The following is a 20806-nucleotide window of genomic DNA, read 5'->3' as shown; positions in this document are numbered from 1 at the left end:
TTCACACTCTTGGGAACAGAGTACTTCTGTTCCAGAGCACTAGCTCTTCTGCACTTCCAGCTCACTCAGAGAAAGCAGAAAATAGCTCTGTTCAGAAGAACGTGATCAGTCCTTCCATTTTTTTGTTTACTCCTGGTGAGGCTGATTTTGCATAGTTGACTGGCCTGGCTTGCAAAACTATTTTTTCAATGAAGATAATTAACATCACTACTTACTCTTTCTACAGTTAATCAGGGAACAAAAAGCAAACTAACAAAAGAAGTGCACGCAGATTATTTTTTAAAACACTAATATACCATCGATATCTCTCAGAACCGAAGTGCCATGTCTTAAAAGCGGAGCATGATCAACCATGGCGCTATTTCGCTTATATCAAAAGGACACACACTTGCTAAGCTAACAGGGACAATACTTTCACAGCATGTATCAGAAAACCCGGTTTCATAAGCATAGGAAGTTTCATAAAAAACTGCAGGAGGGTGTGAATTTACTTTGGCTTCATGTAAATGGTTCTTCATTAATATTTTACTCAAACACAACGACTCCAAGTTTATTATGTAAGCTGTGGATAGCAAACAGCCTTCCTTTACACTGGCTCTGTGACTAAAGAGAAAAGAACTGCATTGGAAAGAAAAAAAAAGAAGGCAGTCGACATAGTGATGGGTCCCTGAGCGCAAAGGTAATTACCAAAAAGCTTTCTGAACAAAAATATTTAAGCCCATTTTCTGTCTTTTTCAGCCAACTTTTCCTCCGTTTCTAAGGGCAACAGCTAAACATTATTCAATATTCACCATTAAACCAGGAAACAATCATATTAAAAATGCAATCTAAGAGACTTCAATTATTTCCCAATTGGATCTTCCAAAAGTTTTCCTAACAACAGGAGGTATTTTTAGGGTATAAAACTAGAATGTCAGGTAAAAGAAATATTATTACAAAGACCAAAAATATACCTATTAGCATAAAAATATGATGCAACGAGGCTACAGGTCAAATCTGCTCCTGAAACAGCCCTAAATTTATTCTAGCAGAGGCCAGATGAATTCATTTATGCTGCTAGACCTCAATTCTTTCATCCTTGCAACTGACCTGTAATTGTTACCTTCTTAGAACTATTATAGCAGATGTAAAAAAACCCCAAATTATAGCTTGTAGCCGCAGCATGTATTTCATAATCTCTACCACGTGTCATTTTGCTTTCTGGAACAAACTCTTAAACATAAGGTCCCCACAGTCATCAGGTAGTCACCAACTAGCACAGCTATTAACCATTTATTTAGTTTGCCAGAATTTAAATGGTCATCGTTACACATTTTGTCTCCATGCATAAATCCTACTCTATGAGCATGCATAAGGAAGTATTTGCCATTAAAAGCCCAGAAAAGAAAAAACTGTGCAGCCAGAGGTATGGTCCCTTAAGCAGAAGGCTGAACACTCAGCATTTTAAGGAATATGTTGTCCTTTTTCTCTGTGAACCCTATTCTATTTACGATCCTACAATTACAGAGCACAGAAGCACATTATCAGCGATGTTACCTTCCACGGTTTACAGTGCTTTTCAGTAACATCTAGTACACTTCACCATGTAGAGTGTTCTAGTAATTCTCAGCAGCACACCCGCTGCCTCCCTCGCTAGGACCCGCTCCAGAGGATTCCCAGAATACATACACAGCTGTTTGACCTTCCCTCCTGTCCTCAACACACCTTATCTAATACAACCTAAGAGATGTCATCACCTTACAGTGTTTCTGAATACGAAGTTCTATACTTCCAGTTTGAATATAATACTGCAAACTGCTGCCACAACTCTGTATCTCTCCAGGGGCTGCAAGAAGTATTGCTTTTAACGTAGGACATTACATAGACTCCATGCACAATCTTTTGAAAATAAATTTCATTTGTAGAAAATCACCTCGTTCTGCAACAGGCGTAGCTCTGCTTTACTGTGATTTTTTTTTCTGCTTTTGACTGTATCACATCTTTATCATACTCTCTTCTGCTTCTGCCTGGATGAGTCTTGTCTACTGCTTAAAGGCCATTTGGATAAATGCCACCTCCCATATAAATCCTAACATCAAGCTCAAAAGACTCCTCTTTCATAGCAGGCTTAGAAATCCAGTTCTGTTTAGCGAGCTGTGCATCTAGTTAACAGAATGTAGTTATCAAGACGACTGTCAAAGCAGAAGAAATTCTGGAGCTGATCCCAGAAAAAAATTTCATTAACCTTCCTTCCACTTGTCCCTAATATAAGGAACATAAACATATTGTGGCTAACATGATTAGCAGTTTTCCATTAGTAACCCAGACGAGGCTGTGAGAACTTCTGGACCATTCCCAAGTACCCGAGGCATATCACAAGATCTGACTGGGAGATTTTTCTGACCAAAAGATGCCAAAATTATAAGAGACTTTCAAGGTAGCTTGAAAATCATGGATGACAAGAAGGACTTTTTATATGCTTTTCCCAATTTGCTGTTTTTTCCTACCAGGGGCAGTAGGAAGGACCTGAAATTGATTCCGTTGTGGGAACCTCTTAACTTTCTACACCATAGCAGTTGATGTCATGTATCTAGAATGAAGATGTTCAATCTTCTCTATGCAGCTTATAACCACCCACAGCACTACCAAACAAGCTCCACTTTCAGGCTGTCTAGTGGAAGAGCTCCAGACAGCAGCTTCAACACAGCTCAGAACAGACAAGTTCTGACTTTGTGCTTGTTGCAAGCCCTCCATCAACCTCTAAATCGAGAAGAAATCCAAACCTCAGAATAGAGAAGATGCACAAGTTTGACTTAAATCAAGACAAGGAAATCTACCACCTACAATCCTGCCACAGACTCCTGTTAATGCGTCCTCAAACCAGTTTGCATACATGCAGTTCCCAAGTTTATGTTCAGGTAATTACCACTTATTCCTCAAAGCCAGGCAGCTGCCAGAACTGGTTTTAAGAGCCACAGCTAAAGGAGCTGGCTGGGGCCTCAGAGGTCTATTAGCCTAACCTGAACATCAGGGCAAGTCATCCAGTGCACGAGAAAGGTTGAGCCCTACACATTATTCTTTGTTCAGGATCAGAGTAACCCAACACTTGTTTTATTCACCACAGACCTCCCATTTGCCTCACTGGAAGGCTACACCAGCACAGAAGTAGAGCAAAAAGTGGTGAATCTGTCCGCAAGTTTGGCGAGAGGATGAAACCATTAGTCATATGAAAAGGAGAGTTCTGTAACATCTCTCTTCTATATGCTTCATCAAGACACAGAGACTTAAAACTTGCATACTGCACGCAGCAATGGCACACAGGTTCTGACCCCCAGTTATTTTCCATCTCCAATCCCACAGCACAGACTTAGCACTTTGCAAGTAAAGAGGTATGAGGAAAGGAGGGTTAACTCCACATGCCGATGAACTAAAGCTGTAAGAAATCTATTTTGCACATTTTACCCAATGCTAAGCATGTGGAAGAAAAGCTCCATTCGCTATGGCCAAAGTTTGCCATTCAAACTATTCAAAGGAATAGTTTGAAAACACAAGCAGCTGAGGCAACAGTTAAATATCTCTCTTAACTGTTTCCCATGCACTATGTGGGATGTTCTTATCATGCAGCTCAGCACTACCAATGACAATGGTATTTTTAGCATTTTAGGTTTGCCCAGCATTTAACGTTAGCTGTTTCACTAGCAACTGGAGCAGATTAAATCTGAGTCGCTTGTCCTGAAATACTCCATGGATCAGTTGTAAAGGACATTTGGGGTACAAGTTTTGGGATCATGCCAGTCACCCATGATTTGCCGATAATCACCTGTGGTGCCGCTGAAGAATGCCAGACCACTGTGCTGTATTAACATCACACAGACTGTGTTATCTCTTATCTTTTGCTCAAGTGATTTAGTAGATCTTCTTAGGGCAGATATGTATGAAAACTGCTGCGCAGCTTTAGGTTCATCGAGGTACCTAATTCTCATTTTTAGAGAACAGGAACAAGAAACATAAATCTGAGTAGGATTTATTCTCTCCTCATCTCTTTTAAATGTCAATATAGTTAGCCTGATCTTCTCTTACCTTCTCCTTTCCTACCTCTGCTAAGGCTTATTTACACCACCCCCACCCCACCCCCATACAAATAAGCCTTCTTGCACACACCTTCATGATAGACACACCTACTCTAGATTCATGAAGAAGTTTATTTTGAATTTACATTCTATATTCACAATGTATGAAAAAAATAAGAGGTGCAAGAAACATGCAGCTTTCCTTCATGCCAAGGGAGACAGCACAGGTCACTGTGAGAAAGGTTCTACTCAATCAAATGCTAAAGTCTAGAAAAGTCACCTTGAAAATGTTTTACTTCTTTAATCTAATTAAATTATATTCCCCCACACCACCCCGCAGCACATTGTAACTTCTTTCTTTACTCACATTTATACTCTCTAGTATAATACTCTCTAGACTTTTTTTTTTTCACTGATTATTTTTTCTGAAGCTAAAAAAGTAGAATCTATGAGGAAGGGAACAACCATCAAGAGAAGAAAAAGAGTTTTGCTTTGCCTTCTGTTCAGAAACTCCCGGCACAAGTCTCATCTACTGCCTGTTTCTTAAGCAAGTGAAATGGGAACAGAAGGAAAAAAATTCATACACTTGAATTTTTGTCCAATGGATTAAATCAGCAATATGGTCAAAACTGGCTAGATCATCTATGGCCCCAATCTTATTCTCAGAATTACTCAAGAAGTAAGCAACAACACTGGACTAAGATCCTACAACACACCCAGTGATGGTGGTGCTCAGCGTGGGCCACCTACCCAGCCTGTGCTGAACTCCCCTCTGCCACAGCCACGCAGCTTCCAGCCCCGGCGCCAACTTGCTCACCTCTATGCAATACTGCTATTTCACTCTAAATGTAGCAGAAGGTTTCTGAAGGCCTGAATTATATTTGAGAAAAGTATTTAGGCTGCTAAATCACTCGGGCACTTTCAGAAGATTTACTCAAATTCCCAAATCTAACTGCTCACCTAAGCTTGATTCAGCAAAATTTTAAAATTCTAATTCTAAAATTCTAGCTAAATTGGTGCTAATGCTGACAACACTAAAAATGCTCTTAAACTCATTTAAGGTTAATTTGGTAAGTCACCAACATAAAGGTTTAGCTGACTAAATGTTTTTTATTATATACAGAATTTTATAGAATGGCACTGGCTTAGCTATAATAGTAAAACCCAGTTTATTCAAACTTCTCTAATACTGACAAGCTCATAACTTTAGTTAAGGTAACACTTCTCTAGATAAAAAAAAAAAGACACAGAGGAAAATGACACTGAGGAATACAGTTTTTGTTCTAGCACTGAGTTACTTGAATTTTTGAGGATATTCAGAAAAGCAATCATCAGCAGAGAAAGAAAACTCCTATTTCCCTGACTTAATGATCTTCTTTCTTGTAAGGAGTAAACCCTCTTGGATAAGAAATGCTGCTGTGAATAGGTCTAGACTTTACACAGCCATGGGTCACTAATTTAATTAGATTTCAAAGCAGCTATTCTACATTTACGCTGAACACAATACTTCCTGTACCCTCCCTCATACTAAAAGGAATAAAACAATCCCCCAGAAGTTTACACCTCAATGCATGAGGAAACAACAACAAAGTGTGTATATATAATACCTTGAGTTACAGATTGGGTTTATATTGTTCAAGATATTAGGAAAACCTTAACTACCTGCTAAGTTGGTATTTTTAGCAAGGAAAACAAAAGGTTTTCTCCTTTCTAGTGAGACAGGATTCTGTTTGACCTGCTCTGCTCAGAAAATGACTGCCGTCAGCCAACCTCACTAACTTCCCCTCCTAATTATGAGCTTTTACACGTATTAGAAAAGTAAATCAAGCTTCTCTGTGTGAACAAAAGAAATTTTAAAAAATGGACTCTACTGGTAACAGTGGAAGTCGTTGCCTTCTACAAAAAATAGTAGGTTTTGTAGGGGTTTTCTTGGGGGGTGAAGGGCAGGGTAGAGCGAGCATAGGAGCCCTGCTGTGTATCAGTGTTGGGTCTTGTGAGCTTTTTTCCTCTCAAACAAAAATGGGAGCTGCAGTTTTCACAGGGTTCTTGTATCACATTTGTAACCCTGCATTTCAGATTCTGCAAGGTTACTGATCTCATAATCAGAGCGACCCAAAGCTGCATGGATTAGTTACTTGAGGAAATTGGGGGGTTTGCCCTCACTAAAGGCCATGAGGGAATAACAAGAAACCAAGTTCCTACTCTGTTCCAGCAGCTCATGTAACATTTCAAAGCGTTACAAAAGAGAGGAGCTGTTACTGAAAGTGAAACTATGCTAACAGGATCATTTGCCTCCAGTTTCACCATCTATAAATGACCTGAAAGTACCTATTATTTGACACTATCATACTGCTACACATTTGCACTGTTATTCAGCAACATGTACCTGAAGGAAAAATGCCCTATAACAACTATATGAACAATCTATGCAAATAACTTTGCTTTTATTAACAACAGTCCAACTTCACCCATCTTACTCTGCTGAAGCAGAATACAAATTCAGCCTCGGTCCGGCTGTTACACACAAGCGTACACCCTTTCATACCCTGTTCCACAGGAAAACCAGATGCCAGCTTGTATCATGTATGAAGGGCAGGGGCAGCTGTCAGGCTACAATCAGGGATTCCTTTGGATCCCACCTATAAATGAAACACTTAAGGTGTTGATTCCCTAAACCCACAATAGTTTTTTCCTAAACCCACAATACAGTTCCTCTATAGGCAGCCTTACAGGCTGTCTGCACGACAAGAGAGAGGATTTTGTGGAGCGGATATAATGATGCCAGTGCCAAAATTTCTGGCAAGTCCAGTGTTTGGATTCTGTGAGCAGTGTTCCAGTTACAGCAGTAAAAGGTGAAACACACCATGATCTACTTCTACAGTGCAGTATTTCTAGAAATGTAAAGGCTACTAGGACATAAAAAATTTTGATGCACAAGTGAAGCTGAAATTAGAATAGTCTCTTTACTCTCGCATGTTAGCTAGTGGTAATGGCAATGAAATAAAACTGAAACAATTACAGAACGTATAAAAACATCCATTCCTCTTCCTGATCTCGAGTCGTATTTTTTTCTGATCTTATGATAAAACTGCTGGATCACAGTACTTATTTGTCATCCTATAATGGAAATGAAAAGTCAGTGTAAGATATCCAGCAATTTGTCATCAAATAAAATGTTTAAATAGAGCTGGTTTATAGCTTCTGATGAATTTCAGTGTATCAGCTTAGATATTTTAAAATCAGTGCAGTAATGAAAAAGCAGACTTTCATGATATGAAAACAGAAAAAAAATAGTAGATATTTGAATATAATTTAAAAATTGTCAGGACAGAGAGCACTCGTGATGCCCAAAATGTCTAAACTCCAGACCCAAACACATTGCACACTCTCTTGTACACACTAGAAGAAAGGGGATAAATGGAAGTAACAACATTCAAAGGTAAGCTTATTTTAATCTGGTTGTAAACGAAAGCCACAGAGGCAAAATTCCTTGCCCTGCTCCCCCAAAAGCTAGAAATCAAAGCACAGAAAGCGAAAGGAGTTAAGTGGGGAAAAAAGAGATCACAGGAAGGAACAATAGTAATGTAAAATGGAGGTGGAAAGACTAGATTCCATCTTTCCAAAAGCAGAGTTTTTGCTAGTCACAGATGAAAGACACTGATGTCATTAAAAGCCATTTAAGTGAAAGAACAGGAAGGCACAGCTAAGTATAACTAAGGGGTTGACGTAAGTTTGGGGATGGGGTCCCTATCCTATTAGGAACATAGCAAATAAAAAACAATCATGATGTTATTTCCTCAATTATGGCCACTTCTACTGTACAAACCGGTAAGTTGTATGCAACAGCAAGCACCGATGTAACCTTAGTATTAATTAGTAGGACAGAGCCTTCATCCAGTTAACAGGGCAGTATCCCTTGGTACAGGGATATGGCAAGGAAGAAGGGAAAAGATACAAGAAGCCAGAGAAAAAAAACAGCATTGTATTATTTCCAAAGAAGGTACCATCTTGATACATTTGAGGAAGCCCCCCAAAAGAGCAGCACTGGGGACCTGAAGCACACACATGCAGAGCCTCTTGATACTCAAGTGAGCTGTAGCTGGGACTAGATAAATAGCCAGAGCTGTGATGACAGTGCTGGAGTCAGAGCTGTGGGATTTAACAGGCAGATGAAAGCCATCCATAACACATCCCTCCTTTTACCTACTCCTATCCCACAGCACTGTGCCTGAACAGTGCCAGCTCAAAAACACATCCACCACATGAGCGCATTCCTGGCTACTTCTATCTACAGTAGTGGCAAACACATATTTTTACTGCCTTTTCTGACTTTTTGTTTTTAACCACAGAGCTGCGTTATCTCCAGTCTAGCAAAATTCACATGGAGATGGCTAACTAATTTGAACTGACTGCAGACAAATCGGTACAGGCATTACTGAGTAGCATGGACCAATAGGGACCACCAGAGAGAGGTGAATTTGGTAGCAAATTCTAGTTTGTTCACAACGTATGGAAGAATGCATCAGCAAAGATTCTCAAAGTGAAGCAAGTTAATTAATTAAGCCTACTCAAGTTTTGTGGCTATTTTAAAAATTAATAGGGTTGAGTAAATTAGGGCATGCAGACAAAAAGGCCCACATCCTCGAAAGCACATTGTGGGTATGCTGAGGATTGTCTTTGTTGATCCGGATCTAAATGGATTTCAAAGTCTAATAATGAATCAATGAGCTGAATCCTGTTTTCCAGATTCCTATCTCTCTGGGATCTGGCAATTATAATGACCAGGATTCAAAGAGCGTCTTCCACTGCATTATATTAGACCACAGCTCATATTAAAGAACTTTCAACATGTGAAATTATGAGATAGTTGACTCATCACAGCAAGAACCATAAAGCTGAATACTGCTGTTGTCTTTTTTACATACCTATGTTAACAATATGCAAATTATAGCATGAACAGAAAAAGCAAAATAATAAAGCATGGTGGGTGTCAAACTTCATAACCTGCTGTTACCTTCCATGGTATGTCTTTATAAGAGATGCATGGATCACTTTACAGTCAGCAAGAAGTTTGTGATGAGCAGAGAAATACTTCTGTCTCCCAAATATCCAATAATACTTAAAAGTAAAAAAAAGTTCACACACCTGTTCCTTTACTGCTCCATTCTTCAGACTGTGCCACTTGTATAACCTCAGCTGCAGCATCCCGTACTACCGAATCTTCATTCTGCAGCAGTAGAACCACACATTTCCACATAGCAAGGGTATCAGACAGTCCTATGTTTTTTTATGGAGAAAAATTAGAATTCTATTTCTTACATGCATTCACAGAGCTCTGTTTCCACACCTAAAGGCAACAAATGCAGTGAAGCACTGAAACATGGGGCAGGAGAAATGCATTGGCAAGCCACTGGGAAGACAGCTGGCAATATGGTCAAAACATTTTCAACATGTGTGAACTTTATCTAGGTAGTTGACTCAGCTTGGTTTAAACAGTGGGCAACATACAAAAGAACAGATCTCTCTTCATCCAGGTTCAACTTTAAGTCATAGGTGTTCTGAATTTTCTACCATTTATAGGAATGCAGAATTCCTGTTTGGCAACTGCAAAAGTTTTGCCCCTGGAGATCAACCAACACACTGTGATCATGGATTTGCTGTTGCAATCTGCCTGGAGCTGGGGCTGCCAAACCAAGTTTTGTACAGATACTGCCAGTAGTGCTGGCCACATATGCTATTCCCTACAGAAATGGCAAACAATCCCACCTCCCAGGGACCTACCCATCATCTACTTCTCCCATATCCATCTCACCCCACCACTCACCCACATGCCCTGCCACGCTTATACCCACTATCTGTTGGAAGTAAGTCAGGTTTAATTCATGGCATAACTATCTGCACACAGGTAAGGCTAATCAGAGATAACTGCCAAGAGGGAGGTGTTCATCTGGTAAACCCCAAACAGGCAGAATCCATGTACCACCCCAGTGGCACTTCACATCTCACAAGCCATACTCCACTTGCAAACCCTTGTGCCATTTAGTGGTGGCACACTCGGGATGACTAGCTGAAGGCCCAAGGCTGTACTCATGGGTTTGCTGCAGTACTTTTCAGCTCTTAGACACCTTCATTAAAGCAATCCACTGGAAGGTCTCTTTTAGAGGCAGCCAGCTGTTAAGATATTACTTTCTGCTGATTACAGAGAACAACAGTCAGTGCTTCATTGCTGTGCTGGTTTTCTTCAAGCATGTTATCAACAGGTCTATCAGAGGTTGCACTACAAGGCTAGCCAGACAATTAATTGTATTTCACTGCTTGGCCAAAATTAGTTGCTTGAGGCTTTACTACACAGGCAGAAGAAGCATTCCTGTATTTCATATAACTTCCCTATGTGGGAAAACCATGGACTATAATCATTTCAGAAAGAAGTTGCTTTTTTCTAGCATGACACACACAATAATGTTATACTGGCACAGCTTTGGCAGAATTATTCCCTTCTAGACACAATGGCCAGCTTTCCCACCTAGACAAGTTTCTGCTGTACCTACAAGAGAGATGGAAGTCTTCCAATGGATTTTCCAGAAAGATTTTTTCTGAACCCTCAAACAATATGATGGAGAGATAATGGGGTCATCCAGAATGTACTGGATGGCATTTACCTTCTTCCTCTTAAGAACATACTTAATGGAAGCTTATGGGAATAACTACAACTCCATTTCATACAACCATAATTTTCTTTAACGTCTACTTGCCACTGTATGTGGTTAAGCAAACTGATGCAGAACAAGGCATAAAAGTCAAAACTGTTTATATGTGCATAATCCCTTTAACTTTAAGGGAATGATTCTGGGTTTATATCACCACAGCTACACACCAGCTCACACCCTTGACTTGCTGAACTTCTCACTGCAATACTGACAGTTTCACAGTTGTGAAGAACCCCACATTGACAATTCTAGGTAGTATGGAGAGTTGGCTCTGCATCTTCCCTCCCTGGTGCAATTTCCAGAGCAAAGAGCTAATTCAGATGGTTTGCCCAGTGAGGCCTTGGGACTTTCATTTCTGGGCTGTTTGGGGAGGATTTTGGGTTTTTTTGTTAGTTTTTCTTTGCTTTGTTAAGATTTTATGCAGGATGCAAACTGCTGTATTTTATTTCAGACCTCCACATCTGCCCAATTGGAAAGCATGGAAACCAGCAACTGTCCTGACAAGATCAAAGAGTTTCCTCTGCTCTCCATCAGCTATGGACCAGATCCAAACCAGGGATGGATGAGAAGCACAGCGTTTGGGAGTTTTTCACTCAAATACCTCTACTGTTTTCATTGGATATAAAACTGTAATGTCTGTCCTATGAAGAGCTTTAACTACGTGGTAGAACTCAAGATTCCCAGAATTGATACTGTGAACATTTAATAGTACTATGTCTACTTCATATAATAGATTTAGCATTGATAAATGTTGTCAACATCTCTTAAAAGACACATCTCAAAATAAATGGCTGACTTTTTAAAAACACCACTATCTACAGTTTAAGAAATACACCATTCTTCTCATCTAAAAAAAATCTGTATCTAGTCCATATATATGGACTTAAGCTACTCAAACTAAAAACATGTGAATAACTATATTGGAATAAAATACAGAAACTAGAAGTATTTAGAGCTGCCTGTCTTTTTCAGGATGCAAAATATTTTATCGTCTATCACTACCTACTTTTGCATATCTCTTGGCCCTTTAGTCACAAAATCCCCTTATTCTCTGTACACAGAAGGCAAGGAAAAAAATCTAAAAAAAACCAACCCAATGTCTCCTGCACAACAGACCACAGAATTTCATTTAGCTTTTCCTCTCAGTCAGTAACGTATTGTTAAATAAGGCTGTGTGGGGATTTGTTTGTTTTCTAAAGAGACAGTTTAATGTTAAAAAAAAAATTATATCTGGGAGGTATAATGTGATCCAATTATTAATTATTCTTATAGTAGAATGTGTCCCTCATTTCTAGACTGAACCCTTTAATGTCAACATTCAGCCACCACAGCTTTTTTACACTCACAATGTTAAACTAGAAGTATGTCCACATCACCAATAGAGTATTTTAGAAAAGTTCAAGTCAGAGAGCAATGGCAAGCCAGTAAACCAGCAATGTATAGTGGCCTGGAGACATAACAGCATCTCATGTCCCCCTTCTGCAAAGTTATTGCAAGAGGCTCTGCACATGTACTTTTTGTACCAGAATTTAAGTAAGTCGGTTTTGTAATTAATTCCTATTAAAATTTTTACAAAATCCTGTTTGATGTAATTACATGTTTTGACTGTGGGTACATATATTTGTACATGATACATTTTAAGTCATGCATTAATGGGCTTCATCTAAAAAAATCCAGAAAATTCAAACTACTCACCAAGAATGAGCTTCTCGTTGATCAGAAGGAATGACGTTATACTTCTTAGAACTTCAGCTGCTGCTAACAGCACCTCTGTCTGTTGCTCATCTCCACAAAAATAAACTACCAGCTGAACCCATTTTTTCAGGACTACTGCTGAAATCTGAAGGAACAGAACCTGTGAGAAGTATGCTGTACAATCTGGTGTTACCACTTACCATCACATCAAACTATGGACTGCCAAAGGGATACTACGCATCAGTAAATGCAGGTTATTTTTAAAAGGCAGCAAACTCCACGTGTCCATTCAAAAGTTGGCTTACTATGTCACAGATAGTTAAGATGGGAGATTTTCTTTTAGTCAGAGCAGTACTCATAGGCAATTCTCTTGTTCTGTCCCTTCACACCAGACTCACCAATGATCACACAAGTCAAAGCGTATCTTTGTGTCCTCAGTCATTCTAAACATGCAAGCCAAAGACAAATATACTGGACTATAACAAAAAGAAGCATTTATCAGAAGCATCCTACACGTAGACACATACACGTATCTGGAAAAGAGCATATGAACTGTAGTTTAGTCTTAGGTTTTCGTAATGATACAATGCTTGGTAAAGGGGTGAATGCAGCTCCATCTGTCTCTTCTGCAGACACTGGGGATGGAAATTTTTTTTAATAAGACTGCTGAGGTACCTTGGGTTCTGATAGCACATGCATGCAGAGCATGGAAGGAACCTCCATGTTAGCTGATACACAGAAAAGCTCACTGTCCTAAACCATGAAGAATTAGAAAAAAGAACAGGCAAGAGAAATTTCCTGGTTCAAATATAATCTTTTGGATTTTAGATGCCATCTTTTGGAAAATATTTATTCCTCAGATGTATGCTACGAAAACTATTACTTAGTGATAATGGGACAAAGCTTCGACTGCTTCTAATGTGTAGTGACAGCTACTAGATTTTTTTGTGTGGAAAAAAGTAAAGTGCATTTTACCCATAACTCAAGTAACAATTCCAAGACGTCTGTTGGGAAAGCTGGGCCATAACTGGAAAAAGTCCTAACTTCCATAAGTGACCAAGACAGACCTGAGATCCCCTGCAAATACCACACTCAGGAGGGTGGCTCATCAGTCAAGGTGCAGGAACCCCATGCGCGGATTTGATAACAGAAGATGCAAATTGCAGGAGGTGGCACCCAGGCACAGCCAAAAGCAAGTGTGTGCTACAGCTATAAGAAGGAAGCTCCAGAGGAAAAAACAATAAAATAACCCACCAACAAACAGACTGGGACCTCATGCACAGGTCAACAGGAAAAGCAGCACCAGCTCGACCTGGAGATGCTTGAGGTATGTGCAACTGATTTATTTTTTTTTCTCTCCTTTCTTTCCTTTTTTACTTATTTTTAATTAAATTACTAAATTAATTAAAGGAAGTGAAAAGCAGAACAACAAAGGTAAAGAAGAGAACCAATGAAAAAGTGAGTTGAGCTAAAGGGCAGAGAAGCGCAGGAGGACTCACCGAGGGATAAATGAAACCTCGGTCACACTCTGCCTCATTCTGTGTGGTACGTGGCCATGTACCTGCACTGCACAAAGGGACAGCGCCAGAACATGTCCTACAGATTCTGTAATGGGTTAAAAAAATACGTATCTCCCAAGATACTACAAATTACTCAAAATTTTAACAGACACACGGACAGTCTAGCAAGACAGAACTGGACTTCTACCTTATGGAAAAGAAACAATCCCTTCTACAGAGGCAAATACTGATTGCAAACCCAAATAAAGAATTTAGAAAGAAAACTGATGTACTTGCTCTTTTACAAAGCAGAAAGCACTCTCTGTACTGTTGTCTTAGATCTCCCATGACTTACATGATTAGAGAAAGCTGGTTTAGCATTACTGCAGTTAAGATTATTACAGCATTTTTCATTAATTCCTCTTTGTAAATTAATACAAAACTTCAGAACAATAACATGTTTCACATCTATTTGCGAAACCAGGTTTATATGGTTATTTCAGTGTTTAAAGCTTGAAGTCTTTGCATTTTGCCTTTTTTAATAAAAAGTTAACATCATATTTCATGTTCCCAAGTCTTGTGTGCGAATCTGTAGCTTCCTTTTTTTATAATGATACAAGATTATTAGTATACAATACACATAAATTCTGCTGCATGTTCTATAAAAACGTAACAGCTACACAAGTAAAAAAATCTTCATTTTAAAACATGTCAAGAGAATTTAGTCTATTGTAAAATAACCATTAAGTGCTTTTTGTGTCTGAAAATGTAAAAAGAAGTAAAATTGTCTAGGACTAAAAGCTGCCTTAACACTGCTCTACACATGCATATGTGACATGACAGACTGACAGTTTCAAATCAAAAGAAACCTGACCCAGTAATTTGTGCTGCTATAAATCTAAATTAAATAGTCTATAAACAGGAATGGAGAACACGGAACCTTGAATTTTACAAGGGTTATTATATTTACTCTAGCGTTTGAAAAACAAATTTCAAGAGGAAATTCAATGAGAAACTCCACGCAGAGAACAGGCTGGTGTGCTTAGGCAGTGATTTCAGGCTGAGACTTGGCAAGGTCACACCGTGAGGAAGGGAACTGCACCCAAGCACTGCTTCAGCTTCGTGCCTCCCCCTCGGACCCGCTCCCCTGCTGGCTGCCCAGCAATCACAAACCACAACAAAGCTGCGCTGCAGTAAATGGACCGGATTCAGTACATGTGTTAATCACTGTAGGCACTTCTCTTCCTGCATTACAGTGACTGTTCTGGATGCTCTCAGAAGTTGAAATTACTTAGGTATTTAACTTGAAATGACTTTGAGAGGGATATACTGAGATGATATTCATGGCCATTTCATCGCAGAATGTGGCAGCGTATTCAGCCAGGAAGATATAATGCCAGAAAAGGTGCAATGACACAAGAAAACAGAAGCTTGGGGCTTCCATCTAAAAGAAGCAACGTTACTCAATCACCAAAACTCTGTAATTACAAACTGTTAAGCAGCTGCTTCCCTTACCTGTTGATGCTTCTGCAAAAGGTGGACAACCAACTTGGAGCCAAATTTCAGAGCTATGCTTTGAACTTCAGAGCTGAGAAAACAAGGTAAAGGACTTATAAAAAAAAGCAGCTATTTCCGCCATCATTCCCCTTTTAGAAAAAAGAACAGCTAGGTCTTAATTTCCAATTATTACCAACAGGTATTTTGCAAGCTGAGCAGTCAGTCTTTACATTAGAGATCTTGATGTTAGTTAAGCTTTTAGTTGATACACAAATGAAATATGCTCTTACTTTCACCTCTCATGGTTTTTTTCCATCTACATACTTCTCATAGAAAAACATATTTGAAAATGAAACCCAAGTCAACCAAGACAGATATTACTTTAAATGATAAACAAAGGCATCTCTTCAAGCTGGTGTTAAGCTCCAGGAACATCTCTTCTGCAGCTGCTAGAAAACTTACTAGTGCAGAATATGCCAGCTGCTGGCTCCTGAGCCTCCACGCTACCCAGCAGGGTCTAAGGACACAGAGCTAGGCACTGTGGCTCCTGAAGGGCTGGTCTTACCGGCAGGAATGGCAACACCTGAGCAGTAAGGTCTGCTATTTCAGCTATTTCCCTCTAACAGCACTAGTCAGTGTTACTTTAATACTAGTATCTCATTTCATTCCAGAAATAAACACTCCACATCATCATTTAAACTTGGAAAATTTAGTGCAAATCAGCAGCAAATATGCACAGCTATAAAACACTGTTCTACACTCTATACCCTAAATATTCTGCATTAGTAACTCTGGGGTGCAACGTTTATATAGCTTAAAAAAAAAAAAAAAAAAAAAAGAGACTATTAGAAACAGGATGGTCTTGCCCTTAGAGACTGGACACTTCAAACTTGTTTGTCCATTCCATTACGAATGGATGGACACAGTTTCTAATTCAGTTCAAACTACAGACTGGCTCCAAATTTTCAGCACTTTCTGCTGACTTTACAGTCTGATTAAGGAGCACAAACTGTAAGGATTAGGGTTAACCATTTCTGCCAAACCAATGAGGGAAATCAGATCTGTCATTCTTACTAGAGATCGTCTGCAGATAAACCAGGATAGGACGGATGGCAGATTCACAGTGAATGACCTATGTCTGGATCATCAATTCTATATGTTAAGGTGTTTCCCAATTACCATTCAGGAAGAGCTACGCTCACTGGCTATCATCTGACAGCCAGAGTATCTTCTTATTCAGGGACTGTATTACTGGACATTTACAGGGTGCTTGCCAGTACGACTTGTGGGCCTTTTCAGTAATTCAGATCCACGCCTAACTGCTCTGAAAAATTCTCATCAAGACCTCTCTTTACTCAAATCAGCCATACTCACTTTTCTGAAACATGGATTTTTACATCAAAACATAGTCCAAAACCAATAAATTAATGCTTCAACATTTTAAGTTTTTAACATGTAAGCATTTTAATGTGCATGATGGACCATACCTGTCGGAGGTATCTACAATGTTTAAACTCCAGGTTAAGAGCTCATTTGGATTCATTTTTATAGAGTGTTCAGTCTCAGGAAGCACATTTCTGAGGTCCATATTATAAAGAATTTCCAGCACCTGCACACACAATTCACAAACAAAGAACTTACAAACAATCTCAACATGAATGTGTACATTTGAGATCAATAAAACAGTGACTTAAACCCCAGTTCAAGAACACAAAGGTCCTCTACTGACAGTGCTCAGAAAGGAAAGAGGAAGTTCTTGCTTTTACACAAGAACATCTGTTACAGAATTATAGCACCGCTCCTATTCAGTGTGAAAAAAACCAAACCACTCATGTACTATTTGAAAAACATCATACATGTTCAAAATATATTTTCAAAAAATAAGAATATCATTTACTGAAAACATACCAAATGTCAATAAAAAAAGCACCCTCCTACCTTGCAAAAACACTGGAGATTCTTTTCCTCCAGAGCCATTGTAAGCAGAGTACCTTCCAAATCAATGAGTAAACACATTACACCTCCTCCTCCTTCTGTGATCTGCTTGGAATTTATTTGTTTCAGCCACAGCAGTATTGCTTCCAATGCAAGCAGACGTACTTCATGAAACTCACAGTGAAGGAGATGAACTATTGACAGTGATGGTTTGGCTATTTTCTTTGCAACAGGTGAACTGCTGCTTTGGACATCAGGACCTGCAGTTACTGACAGCACTGATATTACAAGCTTGGTGATGCTCTGAAGATACTGTATCAGTCCTGGTACTGCAGATGAGTAGGGGATACCAGATACCAATTCAGAATCTGAAATAATTCCGTTCATCTCCGCCCAAAATCCAAACATTTGCATGCCTGAAATGAGAATAAAACTAAGTAGTGACAAATAGATGATGTTATCACCTGCTCCAGACCATGAAGTGATTCTGAAGTTGAAAAACATCAGGTATGCAAAAGGTATCACAAGGTAAAATCAGGCATGAAATGAAAGCATAGGTCTCCTCCATTTTAAAGTGATTCTGAATTATAAAACAGCTTTCCTATATATCACGTGTATTCATCTTTCAATAGAACGAAATAAGGACACAAACTTTACAAAAACTATAAATTGCTATAAAACACACGGGATGGAAGGTTCAAACAATTTAAAAAATGCTGCACTACTTTGTAGATTGCCTGTCATCTCTTCCAATTACAGCTGTTTGATAAGTATGTCTTTTAATCAAGCTACTAATACAGTCTTGCAAATTGTAATGCTTTGCACTACCATTGTAGAAAGTGATTAACACAAATAAACTATATTGTATTAAATATATTTGGGAAAAAAAAAAGTAAGTGGTTTGGAAACCTCAAAAAGTACCAAAGACAATCATGCAATCATATTATCCTTGACAGAATAGCTCTAAAATCAGAGGTCAGACTGAAGAAAGTGCTGTCTGTCAGACTACCCAGCTGCAATTGAAACCAGGAGAAATGTTACTATTACGCCCCTCCTACATAAATAGATCTGTCATGTGTGTATCAATCTAAAGAATTTACTGATTAAGAAATCCAGTATGCTTTTCCTATGCCTATTACCTTTGGACAGTTAACACAGCTAAGACAAAAAGAAGCTGCACTTTAATTCCTCTTACGTATCAGCACAGGAACATTTCAGCCCTTTACAATGGTGCAACCTGCCCACACGGCACAGCAGAGCCCAAGAATCTTCTTTAGTGCTTGGCTACCTCCTGGAGTGAACAAAAAGGTCACTGCTATCTGTGATGCCAGAGGATTTCAGGCTTTAGCAAAATTGGCAATGTTAACACAAAGTGAAAGGAAAAAAAATAATCAATAGTCCTCACACACACACACAGACATTCTCCTCACATGCCCCCAGCTCAACCTTGTCCTCCATTGTCAGTTGGAATGAATTGTTTTATAATATGGAAACAAAGATTTTTGCCCAGTTCAGATGTTTGTATAGCTTGTACTGCAAGGAAATTAATATGCTATATCCCACAAAATTCAAATACAAGTAAGGGAAAAATCATGAAGAAGCACAGAACAGAACACTGCCACTGGTGTTAAGGGATGCTGAAAGTTTAGGGAGTTTAAAATGTCAGAATGCATTAAAAGTAAATACAAAGATCAAAGGAAGCTTCCTCAGATTTCTTCAGTATCTGCAAGAAGACAATTCACTGCCGTGTAACTTTGCAATTTATAATTAAATAAGCACTAAGTACTACTAAAAGCCTGTCCAAATATTACTATTAAGTTGCTGAATTTGACATGAAACTGCAACAGAAACATGGATTCATTCTGTTGCCCATTAAGACATTCCCCCAAGCTTTCTATTTACAGTTAAACATCCTGCCCTTTCATATTCAAATTCTTCCAAAGCCACCTTAATTTGTTTGACATTTACACAGAAACTTGACATGGCTGTACACTGTCTAGCATGTAAGACAGAAGCGTGTTCTCAGTAATGCTGGAAAAGCTTCAAAGAAATTTGGTATTTGAAAAAGATTTTCAGACATATTACCTAACCATTAGTTCTGTCATTCATATTTTCACTCCAGTTTCTTTTCTGAACGGGCTTGTTGTAGTCAAAGAAACTGCAATATCACTGCAAACCTATGTAACAGCATAACCCTCTAGATGACAGAGATGGCTTACATCTCGTAACATGCAAACTTGTATATTTTATTTGCTACATTTTCTAAAACCCCTCCAAACAGACTGGCATTACATACCGGCGTCATAGCATAAACTAGCATTAATGCCTATGTCACACGACAAGTATCCAACTGCCAGAATTCCTTAAGTTCTGAACCATTTGGTTGCCTTGGAGAGGGATTAGGCCTTTGTCCCAGTTATTACACAGCCTGACTCCACAGACACCAGTTTAACAACAGAAATAATCCCAAGCAGTTGAAAGAAAAAGGTTCAAGTTCAAGCACCTCAGTTCGACAAGAGAAAGAGCTTCAGTCTGGGAGCCCTGCACCCTCTCAGCTTTCCACGCACCCCCGTCAGCTGCACTGCAGCAATACGGGAGGTGACTGGCTCAGCTGTTCAAACCAAGTATATTTTTCTAAAGTATATGGCAAGAGAAGTGCGTTGCCTTCCTATCAGCATTTCTTTACGTTGGGGTATACCTATCATATGCGCAAGCAGTAACATGATAACCATCAGGATGGAAGGGTTAAAGCTCTGGGGCAAGGCAAGGGAGAGCAGTATTAGGCAAACAGAAAGAGACAGGGATAAATATTATGGGAAGAGGGGGAAGGTGTCTTCCATTTCGTTGGTGTCAACACTGCCAACTTTGCTAGAGCAACCTAACGTTGGAGAGAGTGGTGACCCCTCTGTTGACCCGAGGAGCTGGCAGCTTCAGATCCACTTCAGCAAACCTTCATTTGAATTTTGCAAGGCCACCATAACTTCACTCCCTGTCTTCATCTTTGAAGGGGAAAATTATTTTCATATAAAAAAATCATGGCAGAGCTACTCCTAGAATTACTAGTTTGCAGAGACTGCAATACAAGAGTCCTCTGCCACAGATCCTCTTTTTTATGTATTTATCAGATACTTCTGCTGGTTTGGAAGCCTTCTGGATGACTTTTGTTTTTCCCAAGTAATTGTGAAAGACTGGACACCGTGGCTCATCTGTTTTACAGAAAGTCTCTCTAAAACTGGACGCCTCAACAGCAAGGCTGTCAGCAAAACAAGACCGTCTGCATATTTGCTTAGCCTCAGCACACCATAGAGCAAATCCTTCCGCATTCATCTTGTGCTCCACATGCTCTCCGACACTCTTTTTTTCACACAAATATGTACAGAAGGAAAGAAAGCCCCCGTCTTATTACAATGCAGTGGAAATATTC

The 20806-nt window shown here is 39.2% G+C and overlaps 1 protein-coding gene across 3 annotated transcripts in view; it reads right to left on the bottom strand.

Annotated features, from left to right (window-relative positions):
* Positions 1-20806, bottom strand: part of THADA (THADA armadillo repeat containing) — a 161986-nt gene that overhangs the window by 18571 nt on the left and 122609 nt on the right. For 2 of the 3 annotated variants that reach the window (XM_040611455.1, XM_040611456.1), the window contains exons 32-36: positions 17386-17798; positions 16935-17056; positions 15466-15538; positions 12452-12596; positions 9195-9326 (exon numbers count right to left, since the gene is read on the bottom strand). In XM_040611455.1, the coding sequence (XP_040467389.1) occupies positions 9195-9326; positions 12452-12596; positions 15466-15538; positions 16935-17056; positions 17386-17798 (885 nt within the window). Of the gene's footprint in view, positions 1-9194; positions 9327-12451; positions 12597-15465; positions 15539-16934; positions 17057-17385; positions 17799-20806 lie in introns of those variants that run through there. The other variant, XM_040611458.1, reaches the window with a different exon arrangement.

The sequence above is a fragment of the Falco naumanni genome, chromosome 12 (assembly GCF_017639655.2).
Source record: "Falco naumanni isolate bFalNau1 chromosome 12, bFalNau1.pat, whole genome shotgun sequence".
Classification (NCBI taxonomy): domain Eukaryota; kingdom Metazoa; phylum Chordata; class Aves; order Falconiformes; family Falconidae; genus Falco; species Falco naumanni.
The sequence above is the reverse complement of the archived record's forward strand: the minus strand, read 5'-3'. Positions and strand labels throughout refer to the sequence as shown.